Raw genomic sequence first — 16,816 nt, forward strand, 5'->3', positions numbered from 1 at the left:
CAGAGGTGTCTGAACACAGCAGGCACAAATTGTAGTCAACAGGCAAAGAAGTAGTTCTTAACCCTTAGTCCTCATATGGCACGGATACACAACTCCATATATGGACATGGGGGGTGGGGGGGTGTGTTTATAGGTCACGTATTTACAAAATGTGTTTTTCCATCTTCGTACGCGTTGTTGAGTCAAAGTTATGATTCATTTTATATCGCCTTTTTTTCAGGAGTAGTGATTCCGTTTTTCTTTCATTTTTGTTCATAATAACAAGCCAAGCAAACTGTGAAATGTGACGTATTTCCAGATTTCACAAATTCATTCCGAATTTAAAACATTTGAGTACTCTTTGCTCAGGTGTGTTTATATAGTTGGTGAAAATGGTGAAAATAAGAATATAAGACACTCTATAGTTTTTTTATAGCCCCTGTTATATACGTTTCGACATAGTAATGGGAAAAAACAGCTTAAATGCTCTGTTATAATGGTTAAGACACTAGGAATTTTCACAGGGCATCAAATAGGTGGGAAAGGGGGCAGGAAGAGACACCTTAAATATGGAAACTTGATTAGACACGCATGACAGCTTTTCACTGCAGTTCTTGCCATTCACCCATTCACTCACACATTTACACAGCACCTCTATATCGGTGCAAATTAAAACTAAAGTTAACGCATAGTTGAATGTCTATCTGCAATATTTCTTTGCGTATTATGTGAATATGTTTTTTGTTGAAGGAAGACGACTGAGCGTCCAGGCAGGAGGCTCTGCCAGATGCTGGACAGGGTATTTAAAATCCAGACTGTCCGGCCTAAATCTGGACGTATGGCCACCCTGCATATACATCACAGTGTGGCTCCCCGCCAAAATGGTTGCTGAGTCCATCTGCGGCGCCATCGACCAGAGTGTTAAGCATCAAGATGACAGATAACATTTTCCAACGGGAGAACATCCCAGCTCTCGACAGAAAACTCAAGTGGGCCTCTGGGGAACAGCACAGGACTGGCGGATGGACCTGGGGAATCAACTCAAATTCCCAGAAGACATCACAGAGGTGTTCTTTACATCATCCAAACGGGTGGTCATTCCCGAACTAACAGTGGAGGAGACTCGTGAAGGGAGAAGTGGGGAGCAGGGGGCTTGCGTGAAGGTCGTCGTGGGAGGCCTACTAGATTATCTACACAAAAATTACAATTTCATATAGATTCTGTGGCTTGAAGTTTTGAGAGTAGATGTCCCTGGGATCAAAGACGAACCAGTAATTCTCAAAGTTGGACTGATGGAAGGGGGAAATATAGTTTGTTGAGGGCATTTTTTCACATTATATTCTCCACATGGGCCACACGGTGGTGTAGTGGTTAGCACTCTCGCCTTGCAGCGAGAAGACCTGGGTTCGAGCCCCGGTTGGAACAAGGGTCTTTCTGCATGGAGTTTGCATGTTCTCCCCATGTGTGCGTGGGTTCTCTCCGGGTTCTCCGGCTTCCTCACCACAGTCCAAAAACACGTGGGGATTAGGAAAATTGGACACTCTAAATTGACCATAGGAGTGAGTGTGAGAGTGAATGGTTGTTTGTCTCTAGTTGTGTGTGTGGCCCTGCGATGGACTGGCGAACTGTCCAGGGTGTACCCCGCCTATCGCCCGATGTAGCTGAGATTGGCACAGCACCCCCCGCGACCCTCTGGTGGAGGATAAAGCGGTAGATGATGACTGACTGATATTCTCCATATCTCACACATATCGGTCTTAAAATAGTCTGCATAACAAGTTGGTGACAAGACAGCGCTGTACAAAAATTGGAGAGTTAGGGTGTAAAAGAAGTTTGGTAGAAAAAAATCCGGTTTTGTCTCGATGTTTTAGTCCAGTATTCAATTGCTTAGAAAGAAAGGGTCAGTTTTTTTAGAAAGAAAAACTGGCCCTAGGCTGAGAGTCTCTTGGGCATCACTGGAGCGCTTAAAAGGAAAGCTATCAGCAGAGGCTGAGAAGACGGAGAGAAAGTCTCAAGATGACTGTCGATTAGAGGGGACAATCAGTGGGCTGATGCTTCTTGGACACAGGCTGGGAATTGCTCACTGGTCAGGTTGCCTGGGCCAGGAGTTCTGACGTTGAAAAGACCCAAAACCCACTATGACCCCAGGTACTATCACTGATGAACATCAGCAACAGGAGCTCTATACTCCAACATCAAAATGTAGCACAAACAGTGCCAGTACTGTCCGACTATGCACTACCCGAACTTCTTCATTTTGCTACTTTACTATTATTTTTTGTTCTGATTATGTATTCTCTCCAATTTACAATGGACACTTCCAAGGGTGCACAATGTGAAGGTTGCCCATTCTTATGAGAGTGTTTCTAGTGTCTAGAGTTGAGTTATATTCACTTCTAAATATAAGTTGGCAAACACAAGTCAAGTTTTTACTTATTTTGGACTAAACACTTAAATACATATGTGAGCATCACTTACTGTATATATTCTGGTATCTTTTTTTTTACTTAAAATGTTCATAATTTAGTGTTTAAGTGTTAGTGTTTAGGATAGGATGGATAAGGGGAGTACTGGCACTTGTTTTGTCCACCCTTCACACACTGACCATGAGTGCGTTTTTATTTTTATTTATTTGCTCCGCTGTTTAAGCCGGGATAAGTTCACCAAAGTAAAGACTTACAAAGAACTTACACATTATCTTTTCGTCTCCAAAATCATCCCATTCCTCTTGTGCACTGGAGCATTAAATTTAAATGATTTCTTCCGTCCCTCCTATTTCCTCTAGCCGTTTCCCATTTCCTTTTTGATTTTCTGCAGACCGACTCAGTTTTCCCCCGCTGCTTGCTCATGCAGGACATACATTTAAAAACTGCTCAGAAATTAATATTTGATATGAGAATAATTACAGAGACTCATCCTCTCATCTCTCTGTTTGTGTATGTGTGTGTACATGCTGTACTATTTCTGCTTTGTTGTTTTTCCCGGCAGTAAAGAAAACACTTAGCCAGTTTCCTGTGAATAAACTTGAATATTACAGTTTATGAGGCCCGATGCTATGACTGGATCTACCGCAAAACATTTGCTTTGTATTCTGAGTCTCAGATTATGCATTTGTGTGTACGCGTGTGCTCGTGTGTGCGTGTGTTCCCGGGGAGTTTGTTCTCACGTCTCTTCACAGAAACAGAAACACAGGAGGAGAGAAAACACAACACAACAAAACAAAAGAACCTGGGTCTGAAAGTGTTGCTTCTAAGTAAACTATTGAATTTCTTCAACACAGATGAAGCAAATATTGACGTGTCTTTTCAGATATGGAAGTATCAGAAGTTGACATTATGATTATTCTCAATCAGCCATTTGGAAACTCTATTTAAACCTTAATTGATGTACTCAAGAGCCCAAAATTGGGGCTTTGAAATAGTCACAGTGTTAGCAGGCAGAAACAAGAACCTGTGGTGAGCAAATCGATAGAAACTTCATTACATGGAAGCCTGGCTAGTAATCTCCTTGGCTGCAGCTGTGAGGGGCACACACTCTTACCACAGCACCTGTTTTCAATGATATATCCAGCCTGCACCTGCAGCGAGACACACACACACACACACACACAGAGCTTTAACACTCTCAGACTATCATACCATCTCTCTCTCTCTCTCTATCAAATACAAGCTCACGAGGTTTTCATGTTATTTTACACTCTCCCTGCTTCTGTCTCACCTCTGCAGATGAGCCTCTCTCACATACACCATGTGCCAGGATGCAGCTTTAGCAGCAGCCGACAAGAGCAGAAGGGTAGAGAAAGCTGATGAGAGGAAAGAGTGAAGGAGAAGTGCAGGCAAGTGAGAGAGTGTGAGAGAAACACAGACAGAGAGAGAGAGTCAATACTGGGTGTAGCGGTTGAGTAGTTTTTCATCTGTACCCCTAAATTGTGTAGTATATACTGTTATGTTGACACAAATCTATTCCAATAAGAATAATAATTGTGTCTGTGTATCTGTACGGGACATTTCAAACTAAGCACACACAAAACAAACAGAATACAGACAAGGAAATACAAAATAAAACCAAAACAAGCAGCGCTTAATCTATACTTAAACAGATATTAGATCAACGTCAATACAGATACAAATGTCAAAATTAAAATATAGAAATGTGTATTGCTCGCACTCACCCTCCGTCTCCTTCTATTTATACATATTTTAATATTCTCAATTATTCTTTTTTTTTGTCTTCTCTCTGTACAAAACGGGATTGTCGCAAAGTTGTAGTGTGGCATGTAACAAATGAATCTTGACAAATTGATGAATAAATAAATAGAAAATGAAAGTTTACGTAAAAACCCAGGTAAATTATGCAAAAACAAGTGCAATAATAACTCAAATAGACACTCTAAGTGTGAAGCTGTTGGTAAACATCTGCACTCAAACTATCACATGAAGATGAAACACAACTAGAAGTTTGTGCATTTTTAAAAGTCCGCTGTGGCTGATTTTTAGACCAAAATTGTTTTTTGAGAAGTAAATACTCACCCTTTTGGATTTTAATTCATTCTTAGTGTTTTATTTACACCCATGTCATTATTTATCAATAGAATATAAAAATAAAAATTATTTTATTGTAGAGAATGCAAACTTTGAATCATTATATGAATTGTTCTACTCTTATTTCAAGTGTCTGGCCCTAGTAATAAGATTATTGACATTAGAAAGATGGACTTATGAGAAATATAGTCTGGGACATTTATTTGAAGAGTTACGGCAGCCATTGTTTTCCAATCTGGGGAGGATAAATTAGATTAGTAAGAGAATTATGATTAGGATATAGGTTATAGTCCTTTATGACTCATTTTGTGTGTCAGTGTCTTTGTTTTTGTGCTTTTTTTTAATATTCATAAAGTTTAACAAAGGGGAAAGTAAGCCCCCTTTAAACATTTTAGCCCCAACATTTGCACTCATCTAATTCTGCTGTAGGATACAAGGACCAGTGAAAATACAGATTTGGACTGGTTAATGGGATGTATTCAGTTATGTCAATTCAGCCAGTAGGTGGCAGTGACAGCGTAAGAACAACCAGGTCTGACTTTGCACATTAAAAGAAGTCATTTTGCAGAGATATAATGTAAAAGAGGCTTGTCCCGGGCTTTTACACTCAATTCCATTTATATACAAAATACAAAACTAATCACACCTCCTCCTCCTCCTCCTCCTCTCTGCTCCTGCTTGGCTTCATGGTGACATATACAGAGGGGTAATATTGAGGCCTGTCCCCCCGAGAGTGAAGGATGCAGCTGCAGTGCTGGCTCATGCACGCTGGAGTGTGTTGAGCTGGAAAAGGTTCCTCTGTGATGAAATTAAAGACACAGGATTGGTTATTAATTGTCTTATATCACACTGACTGAGCACACCATGATGCTAAAAGTCAATACTAGGATTTTATCAAGAGGAAATATCTACTGTGTATGCAAATGATGGCTATTATGCATCCACACACATTGCAGAACACAAGCAGAGCCGTTTTAAGCCTAGCTGATATAAAATATTAGGACTGGGTGGATAATCGCTGTTGCTCTGCGTTTCTCAATCAAAACAATAACAGAAAATCCAGTTTGAGGATGTCAGGAAACAGTGTGGGATTGTGGGAATGTGTGACATGATGAAATAAATTATGAAAAGTATGTGTTTTTTGAAATAGATGTTATGGTATAATGTACAGTAAAATATGTTTATAGTTTTATAGTTTTTTATAATAATTGCCAAAAATTATGGGAAAAAAATTGGTGTTGTAGACCTATTCAACTAACAAAGGGTGATAAGATATTAAACATTTACTTGCGGTGTTGCCATTTGTAGACGGTCCCTGCCTTCAAGCTCCTATCACAGCCGGGTGTTCATAGACTTCGGCTCCTTTACGTGAAAGCGAGGTTGTAGCTGATTGTCTTACTTACTTACTGATAACATGTGACCTTTGCCATGATTGTTCTGTCTTACTTTATTGAATTGTCTGTAAAATGCTGTCAGCTTGATTAGAAATACTGAAAACAATAAGTGCACATTAATTAACATTAGTAAATGCTGTAATAATCATTTGCTAACTGTTAATACATGTTCTAACAAATATTTAATAATGTTATTCAGGTTAATTAAGCTATTAATGCATATATTATTCAAGGGTTTGTAGGCAGTTCATGGGAGTGCTGAATAAGCACTGCTTAACTATAATTTATAAACCATTATTAACCTTTATTAATGCTCCTCATGAGCCCTTTGTAAATGTATCGCTTAACAAAAACTTTGAGCTAAATAAGTCATACGTGAGCACAATTAATTACGTATTAATCATTGGTAATCTTCACAGTAAAACACAATAATGGTTAATAAATGCTTAACTTACATTGATGCACGTCAGTCAGCGGCGCATTAACATTTTGTTTATGCACTTCTGACTGGCGTTGTCACAATAGCTTTTGGCTAATATAGGTACACGAGGTAACATTAGTCTTGTCATTTTTAGCATAGTTTGATAAATGTCACACGTGGTGTCTTTAACAAATGTTGCCACGTGTCGTGTTTAATCTGAACGTTTGGGTCAATTCGCAGGAATCCGTTTTTGCGACCCACACAAAGTTTGATTCATGAGCTGTTGTAAAACGAGTATAGTATCTGACGGCGGCGCATTGATTGGACAAACTGCACATTCTTATTAGTAACAATGCAGCTGTGCTGCCTGTTTCTGGAACACGACAAATGAAGCAGCCATTCCAGCTGGCTCGGTGACTAATTACATTTACAGGCTTCATTGGTTCATTTGTACTGCACAAATGTCACATGCAATCTATCGCACATCAAGCTATTTAGATTACGGTAATAGTTCAGCTCCCTAATGTTTTGAAGCATTTACACAATTACACTGATGGGCCCAAAGAGAGACTGACCAGAGCAGGTCACAACAATGTGAGACTTTCCCTCAAGGAAACTCCCTCTGATTAATGATCATCCTGTGTCATTCTTCTTCTTCTTTTTTTTTTTTTATTCAAGCGTTGTCCTGTCTGTGATGAAACGATTGCACAAAAACAATGTGCAGTCTGATCAGGACATTGCATGTGACGTAGCCGCTTATGTAAATGGCTATTATTTGTTGTAAAATATAGAAATGCTGAAGAAAATGCTAATGTATTTGGTTACTGCTGCTAAGGTCACGGCTACTCTTCCTCTACATAAAAAGCGTCAACATGTATTCATCTTTTCACGAAAAAAACAAACAAAACCAGTACAAATCAAGTGAAAGTAAAAGAGAAGAAACACAAAATTGTGACTGTCTTGATACGTTAATAAATGTCACACAGTATGTAAAAGACACTTTAAATGAGTTTTCCTGTAATGGCCACATTACATAACAGTCTTTGAATTGTAACAGAAGAAAACCTAACATCAGCAGAGAATGTTCATATAATTTTTTATCAGACTTTAGTGGCCTTTAACATTCTTACCTCATGTATTTAATCAATTCATTTATTTGCTTATATTAAGTACTGATTCATGTATTTCATAATCTTTTATATAACACTATTTATGTTTTTAATTTCTCTTTTACCATCGTTTTCCTCCTGTTTAGATCACCCATTATAGTCTTTTAGTCTCCAGTGTTTTCCCTTGTGGCTGTTTGTGAGTTCCATGAGTTTCCTCCCTTCCTTAGTTCCTTTGCTTTCCCCTTTTCCTCACTTCCTTCTCTCCCTTCTTACTTCTTCCTTTCCTGCTGTTTTTTAATACATAATACCAGCCATTTGACGGTTGAAACAGTTGTTCGGATGGGTGATGTTATGTTTTTTTATCCTGTGAAGCACTTTGAGTTGCATTGCCTTGTATGCAAAGGTCTGTATAAATAAAGTTTGATTGATTGCTAACAATTGCTGACAATGGCTTGCAAGACATGTTTTTGAATTCAGGCTGATTTCACTCTTCAATTAACTAAAATTATCAATGAAAGAAAGAATGTGAGATTAAATGGGTTCAGTGTCAATATTTTGTTTGTTTTTTTGTCTGGACACTGTGACATCGAGCCAGCATGAAACTGAGGACATCTATTAAAGTTGCAGCTAACACTCTTGACTTTTGCTCCACAGATTGTTTGGACTGATGAAGTTTTCCAGCACCTCCTGAGTCATGGAGCTCTCTGGTATCTATCAGGATAGCTTAGCGGCACTTTGATTAAAAAAGAAAAGACCAGGGTTAACGGGACATCTGTTCGGAAATCTGGGCAGAGATTACCCAGCATCATCTTACAGCAGCAAATTGTGTCATTAAGACCAAAGTAATACAGCCTCTTGGCCTTGTTCAACCTTTAAGTTTTTTTTTGTTTTGGGGGGGAAAATATTACATATACTGTTGTTTTTTAATACACTAACAAGAAGTTCATTAAATATATGAAAAATTAAATTAAAGATTAGTTTAATAATTGCAGAGGCTCTGAAACATACACTACAAAAAGACTGTTGTTAACTTATATTTTCAAATAGGACAAAAATACAATACCTCTAAACTAAATTAAATATTTTAATGTTAAAATACAAATACGTGTTACATTTGGCACTATTACAGTGTATTTGAATATTTCAGTGTTAGAATAAAACTTAAATTTAACATTATTCCAAGGTGCATTTACATTTTTTATGCTGAAATTCAACGAAAAGTGTTAAATGTAACACTATTCCAGAGCATGTTCGACTTTACCGTATACAACAATCAGAAAAGATAAGTAACAGATATAATTGAAGTAATATTCGGCATATGTCAGAGGACAGATTTGAAACCGCGGCATTGAATATAATGTAATATTTTTATTTTAGATGATTAATTTTTTGATCAAAATCTCATTTCTTTTCATTTTCTGTTGTCGTCATGATGAGACAACTTGTGACTTAACCAAACGACAAACGAGAGCCAACAGACACAGAGGTCACCGTCTCAGGTTTATGTGACACATGAACTGAACAGCAACACTGGCTTTTGTGTTCCAGCTCCTTGTAAAGCAACTGCTACAGAGTAAATAATCTAAAGAGAAAAAAAAAATAGCCTTTACCATTGGACATATTATTAAGTTGCATCTGTGTTTATTTGTGTTTACCTGTGACTGAACTAAAGTAACTAAAGAAAATAATTGTTAATGATGCTTTATTTTCATTTGTAATGAAACAAACTGTCTTGATTCACGCCCAGTTTGACTTAATTGGACTTAGAGGGTTTTTTTCCATCGGTAATTTTCTTTAACAGAACATGTTTACTTCAATTATAGAGATAAATACTGGCATTGTTTTTCTGCTGTGTCATCTCTAAACTGACTCTACACTGCAGTGATAAAAATCTATCTCATACCCTCCACACGTTAAGGTTGCAAATGACTAATTTCCCTCATCAGCTGTTTTACTACATTCTCCTACATCTACAGTCTGTCTTACCAGCCACTTTATTAGGTATACAGGATACCAAATACTGTATAAGGGCAGGAGTGGCACCCGGTGTGTCGTTTGATGCATTTATTTTCCCAATGGCTTAAAGGTGGCATTCTCCAGGCAGCTACTAGTTAATAAACAGTACTTAGATCATAAACATCAGTTATGTCATCATATCAGAATACGAACTTCATGTGCACAAAACAAAAACAATGAAGATATTTTGGAAAAGAAAATCCTCAGAAGAGAATGCTTGAATTGGGATTGAGAGGTACATAAATGAGTGGCTCTGAAGAGACTGGAGCTATGGCTGGATTATGACTCTGATGGCTGTAAATGAATGAGTTGTGGACATCTTGAAGAGGTCTAGTCTCTGACCTCTGGCATCAACAAGGCACTTTCTCCCAGAAAACTGCAGCTCACTGGATATTTTTCTCCGTTTTGGATCATTCTCTGTAAACCCTACATATCGTCATCCATGAGAACCCCAGTAGATTAGCAGTTCATGCCATGTTCAAACCTTTCTTCCTCATTCTGGTGCTCAGTTTTAACTTCAGTGGCTTGTCTTGACCATGTCTACATGCCTAAATGCAGTAAATTGGTGTCATGTGATTGGCTGATTACCCTTTTGCATGAACAGGCACTGGTGTACATAATAAAGTGAGTGTAAATTGGGTAGAAAAAAAGTAGTTTCTCAGGTTCAGGCAGAAATATGAAATACATTCAACACTAAAAACAATGTAGATATTACATACTAGATATTAGAGGCAAGGTGGATTTGTCCAATAAAATGTCCATGTTAATGTACTGTCGACATAGTCATGAAAATACTATATTCCATAATTGTGCAGTTATGAAACTAATATAGATTTGACATTTTGAGGCCACATACTGTACATAATTGTCCATCCACGGCACGCTTGCGATGTGGCATGACGGCAAAAGCCTCACGAAAGGAGGGTGACTGTGTCTCAATCCACTCTTCCACCAGAGGACTTCAATTACTCATTTTCTCAGAGTCTCTCTGTCTGCTTCCAATCCCAGCAAACATCTGGCCGGGCATTTAGAACACATGGGGATTATGAGGTTGATTTAGTTAAAGGCTCAATCCAGAATCCGACCGCAGCAACGACTTCTGATCACAAAAATCACAAAAATTACCCCTCTGCTGGCTTTTCTTAGATTGTACACACTTTTTATGCATAATCTAATCTAATCTATCCATCTATCTGTCTATCTATGTATAATAGTATGTCCCTTATAACATTAAACAGAGTTTTTATTAAATTTTAACATGTATTGCTCTTAATCATCATATATAAATCGACATAATTCGTGTTCCAGTTGGACAATAAAATTCTATTCCATTTGCTTTCATGTATAGTCGTCTTAACTAAGGTCAGATTAAAGTAATCTCACTTTTCTCATCTTGCTTGTGTCATTAAAAACTCAGCTGTTATTGCTGTGCTATAGTTTTCCCACAGAAATCCAAACTATGCCGCTTTTCACAAAACATGGGTGTGCACATAAAATACAGGTATGTTTATGGTTCAGTGGTTTGTTTGTTTTTTTTGTGGCATGAGTGAAAGGTGAATCTGTATTTCAAGTTACAGTTCCCAGTGGGCTCTCATTGGTTAACACAGAGGGCCCGATTTGCATACGGTGGGAGTGGCCTGAGCCTGCACTGGGATGAATGACTTGTTCAAGTCAGACAGTAATAAGGCGTTGCACTCAGCAGAGGTCTGTGCTGCTCAGCACTCAAAATGCCTGAGTTAATTCGGCGGCCACTCTTACTGCTGTGAGTGAGTGGGGAGTGCTGGACTGACATGAACATGATCAACTGCAGACGCCCCAGTCGTAGCAACAGAGGAGGGATATGGGTAAGTTTTATGATCCTTCACTAACTTCACTTTTATGATACACAGTTTATTTTTTTTTTTCCAACTAAGGCACAGACACAGCCAGGCCCCTCTATATATCACAATGTTTATCTTCGTGATGAATCCAGTGAACCTGTGTAATTTCGTGAATCATCTGCTTACGAAAGTCATCACAACGATGAGTTATAGTGTGCTACTAGTCGATTTCTCACTGAGAAATAAAGCATCAGTAATGGCTCTTATTTTTAAATGCCAGTCTTTTCTGCAACTCTATACATCTTCTTAAGCTTGTGCAAAAAACATTAAACTCCTGAATACGTCTAGTTTTGTGGAACAGTTGGCCAAAGTAATTATGATAGTGTTACAACGCTCATTAAACTGCTATCTATACTCATCTTACTAAATGTGTGCACAAATCAGGATAATGAGAGTCGCAGTATGTGTAATGATAAGAGTTCAAATTATGGCTGTACGTATGTGTCAGAAAAGTATATTCTACTTAAACAAAAAAGGAAATTTCACCTTATTTTTTTGCAAATCTAGTGTTTTCTGCAACTCTCATGTTACTGATCTCTTTACTCTTCGTCCTAAACTTGTGCACCAAAGTTAAACCCCTGACATGCAGTACATCAAGTTTGACATGACAGCTGACTAAAGTAATCGTCACAATGAGGAGTTAAACTCCTGAATACATCTAGTTTTGTGGAGTTGGCTAAAATAATCCTGATAATGAGAGTTACATATGGTATGTGTAATGATCACAATTCAAATTGTGGTTGTATGTGTGGAAAAGGTTCTTGCTACTTGAAGAAAATAGTCAATTTCACACAGAAATAAAGAATCAGTAATGCTGTCTCTTTTTTTTTGCAAATCTTACCATTTTCTGCTACTCTCATTAAACTGTTATCTTCACTCATCTTCTTAAACTTGTGCACAGAAGTTAAACTCCTGAATAAGTCTAGTATCATGGATCCGTTGATTATCATGGTTAAAATCACCATGATAATCAGAGTTATAGTATGTGTAATGATTACATTTAAAATAATGTAATCAGTAATGTCTTTTTTGCAAATCTTACCGTTTTCTGCAGCTCTCATTAAACGTTTATCTTTACTCATCTTACAGGGATGGTGCATCCTCCTGCTTCACATCAGCCCTCTCTCCTGTTTTGCAAATTTCAGCCAAGCAAAAGAGCTCATCTATAAGATAAAGGAGGGATTACCCACCGGGACCTTCATAGGGGCCATCGGAGTCGACTTAAAGTTGGATTTCACCGTCCAGCCCCCCTTTCTGTTCAATCTCCCACAAAAGGAGGTCATTCAGCAGTATGTAAACCTAAATAATACCACTGGGGAGCTTTACACATCTGCTACAGAGATTGACAGGGAGACCCTCTGTCCTGATAACTCAGCGCGCCATGGATGTGTCCTCTCGCTGGACGTGTTTTTGTTGCCTCAGCAGCACTTTCAGCTAATCAAAGTCAAGATCATAATTGAGGATGTGAATGACAACAGGCCAAAGTTCCCTGTGAATGAGATCTGTATATCCGTCCCTGAAAACACACATGTCAGTGCTCGTTTCGCAGTGGAGCACTCTGCCATGGACCCGGACCTGGGTTCTCATGGAGTACAGACCTACTGGCTGGTAAATGACTTTGGCATGTTCACACTGGATGTTGAGGAGAATGAGGGAGGCGAGCTCACACCCTTCCTCATTGTGACAGAAGCCTTGGACAGAGAGAAACAGGCTGAATACATCACAGACATCATCGCAGAGGATGGGGGGACTCCTCCTCTACTCGGCGCGGCCACCTTTAAAATTGTCATCACGGATGTAAATGATAACTGCCCCCAATTCACCGCGACACATATTAACATCAGTCTACATGGAAATACAAGCAAAGGGGCCCATTTGGCACGCTTGCACGCTTTTGACCCCGACCTTGGTGTTAATGCACAGATCAGCTACGCTTACAGTGACAGAGTGCCAAGGGACACGAGGAGCTTGTTCCATTTGGATAAAATCACAGGCTTGATTAAGCTAGCAGCAAAAATAGACTCTGTCACGGCCACGTTTTACAAACTCACTGTTCTGGCTAATGGACCTGGTTGTATTCCTGCCGTTGCTACGGTCACTGTCCATATCATAAAGGATATCACTGGCCCCCCTGCTGTCATACCGCGGTATATCGCACCAGAAAAGGACGGAGTGGTGACAGTCAAGGAGTCAGAGCCAGCATTCTCTCCAATTGCTTTTTTCACTGTGAAGAACATTGGTAAGAACCAAAAGGTGGACTGTAGTTTGGAAGGGACCGGTCCCTTCAGGCTTGGCCCCTATAAGCAGTTGAAGAACGAATATCTGCTGGAGACAACGGAGCCCTTGGACTATGAAAAGACACAGGACTATGATCTTATTGTGGTTGCTAAGAATACTCAAGGACTTGTAATCAAGACCTACCTCAAAGTGCAGGTACTGGACGAGAATGATAACGCACCAGAGTTTCAGCAATCTTTGGTGGAAATATCTATTGAGGAAAACAATCCACCAAATACCTTTCTGACTCAGCTCCAAGCCACAGACCTGGACGGCGAAGGCAGAGGGGAAGTCAACTACCTCCTGGGAGGTGACGCACCTGGGATGTTTGCTGTGGATCGCGTGACAGGAGTCCTGACTGTAGCCACATCGCTGGACCGCGAAGAGAAAGAGAAATATCGCTTCATTGTGAGAGCAGTGGATCAGGGGACACCCAGGAGGGAGTCCATTGCGACCGTGCTGCTGACAGTGCAAGACCGCAATGACAACAGTCCCAGATTCATCAATAAGGACTTCACTTTCTTTGTGCCGGAGAACTTCCCCGGTTACGGCGAAATTGGGGTCCTCTCGGTGACAGACGCTGACGCTGGAGAAAATGGCTGGGTCGCACTTTCCATCCTCAATGGCAGCGACATCTTCATGATAGACACGGGTCGAGGCACACTGAGGACTATGACGTTGCTGGACCGCGAGCAACAAGGGACGTACCATTTGTGGATTGAGGCCATCGACGGTGGACAACCTGCCCTTTCCTGTGTTGCCATGGTGACTGTGTTGTTGTTGGATGTTAATGACAACCCACCCATTGTCCTCTTTCCCCAGTCCAATCAGTCTTACATGCTAGTGCTACCAAACACATTACCAGGAACATCAATTACAGAGGTGTATGCTGTGGATAAGGATACAGGCATGAACGCTGTGATTGCCTACAGTATCATTAAGAGGAAAGGTGGTGAGCCGGGGTCATTTGCTATTGACCCAGACACTGGAAATATCACATTAAAGAGGGAGCTCAACAACCGCGGCCTCTACAGCCTGCTGGTGAAGGTCAGCGATCATGGCCAGCCTGAACCTCTTTACTCAATGGTTACAGTCAACTTTTTTGTAAATGAAACAGTCAGCAATGAGAGTTACATCCAGAGCCTGCTGACCAAAGAAGCTGACATCGAGATAGAGGAGAGGCCTTGGTATGTTGGCCAGATGACAGAAGGGCCTGAAAGGTATGAGCTGTGTCCATGTCAGCCTGCCCTTATTTTTCTTTCAGTGACATGCCTCGGGCTGTTTTGCTTGGTTGTTGGTCTAACAGCTTATATATGCCGCAGCAGGTTTAAAAAGAGCCGAAAGAGAAGATCAGAGGTGGAAATGCCTTTAAAAATGAAGAATGACTCCATGCAGATTGTAAACGGAAAGCTCAGGCAGATCTCAGACACCTAACATCCATCAGTCCACAAAATTAAAAAAAAATCCAGTTTACATGAATGTTTACAAAACTCACTGTGAGAAGTAAGTTGCTCTTTTTGCTTGTGTCATACAAATTCTATAATTGTGTTATAAATCACTGGTTCCCAAACAATGGGTTGGGACCCACAGATGGGTCATAGGAGATTTATTCGGGGTCCCTAAAAAATTTGCAGAATTTTACCAATCTTTTTTTTTCAGATTTATGTACACATTTCTTTACCAATTCAAAAACACAGATATGGCTGTAATTTAATTTTTTTACATGATTTTGCTCTTGTCATGACTGGTAGATAGTTTGCCATCTTTAAAAAAGTGGGTCCCTGTGTAGAAAGTTTGGGAAACACTGATTTAAATTATACGCCATGGGTTTGTCATTGTGACACACACACTACTGCTCTGTCCACATCTACAGTGTAGGAGTACAGACTTGACAGATTTGAAGTGTCAGAAAACCAAAGTAATCCAATAGTAGTTGTGTCAAATCAGCAGCTTTATCACAAAGTAAAGGGAGCAACCGAATCTGAGTTCCAATATAACTTATTGTACAAAAAAAACATTTGCTTTGGCATTAAATGGTCAAATTACGCGCACAACAAATGTTTATTTCTCAGCTCTTGGCATCACCTGTCAAAGTTGCAGAGAATTTGAGTTATTTCCTTTGGATACATCAACAATCTGTGCATTGTATTTTATTTGTTCTCCATATACAGTTCAAATGTAGACCAAGATTTATAACTTTAAGGCAACCTTAGAGAACATTAGGGAAGCACACGGTGTCATGTATCAATTTGTGGTTTTAGAAAGCTAGCACACTAAACTTGATTTTTTTATGAACATGACAATTCATTTATAATTTGAAACAGGCTTAGGGACCAAAAACAAAGGCAATCAATTTCTAGTTTTACCAGCACTTTTTTTTTTTACCAATCACATTTTCTTTGTTATGGGCTGATATGTATTCCAAAATTCAAAAAAACATAATAACATACAACGAGATGAGGTTGAATGCTCTGGAAAGATGAGTGATTTAAGATGTTTGTTGTCAAAATCCTGTGTGACATTTTGCCCTACTTTGTGTGAAGGCTCACTGACTGTGTACTGTGTGTAAAACAAAGTCCATTATTTTCATTTCACTGGACAATTTGAATTGTTTCCTCACTGTCATTAATTTGCTTCAGTTATACAGTATGTCACCCTCCTTTAAAGAAAAACAAAAAATCCATGGAATTCTCAATGTGTCTGTGAAAACATGGTGTTTATGACAGAAAATCGAATTATCTATTAAAGATTCTTTATTTTTATAGTACACTGTCCTCTGCATGTCCTCTTTTTGATATTTGGAAGGGTTTATTCTGTGACTTGTTTAAAGGTCCCATGCGTAAAATTTAGATGAGGTTATTTTCATTTGCTGGGTCAGCAAATGAATTTGTGGGCTTTTTACAGAAGCCCACAATGGACACACTAAACATTTTGTGAGATTTGATGCTAACTAAAGGCTTCATAGGTTCTCCAACACACTTGGAGGGAGGAAGGAGGGATATTAAGCTGCAACATGCAACTTTCACCAATAAATGTTGCCACATTTCACAACTGCACCATTAACTAACACAAAAATAAACACTACATCGTTGAATAAAAGACCGCTTCTTAAATACTGTATTTTAGAAGGGTTAGGGTTATCAAACGAAAGTCAGACCACGCAAGAGAAAAATCTAGTGCTCAATACAACCACAGCTTT

At 39.2% G+C, this 16,816-nt stretch overlaps 1 protein-coding gene across 1 annotated transcript; it reads left to right on the forward strand.

Annotated features, from left to right (window-relative positions):
• The first annotated feature begins 11,151 nt into the window (after window positions 1–11,151).
• On the forward strand, window positions 11,152–16,381 carry LOC122771999 (protocadherin-20). Its single transcript, XM_044029610.1, has 2 exons — window positions 11,152–11,304; window positions 12,430–16,381. Exons 1-2 carry the CDS (start codon window positions 11,251–11,253, stop codon window positions 15,049–15,051), a joined length of 2,676 nt encoding a protein of 891 aa, XP_043885545.1. The 5' UTR covers window positions 11,152–11,250; the 3' UTR covers window positions 15,052–16,381.
• The last annotated feature ends 435 nt before the right edge of the window (window positions 16,382–16,816 follow it).

Source organism: Solea senegalensis, linkage group LG7 (assembly GCF_019176455.1).
Source record: "Solea senegalensis isolate Sse05_10M linkage group LG7, IFAPA_SoseM_1, whole genome shotgun sequence".
Lineage (NCBI taxonomy): Eukaryota > Metazoa > Chordata > Actinopteri > Pleuronectiformes > Soleidae > Solea > Solea senegalensis.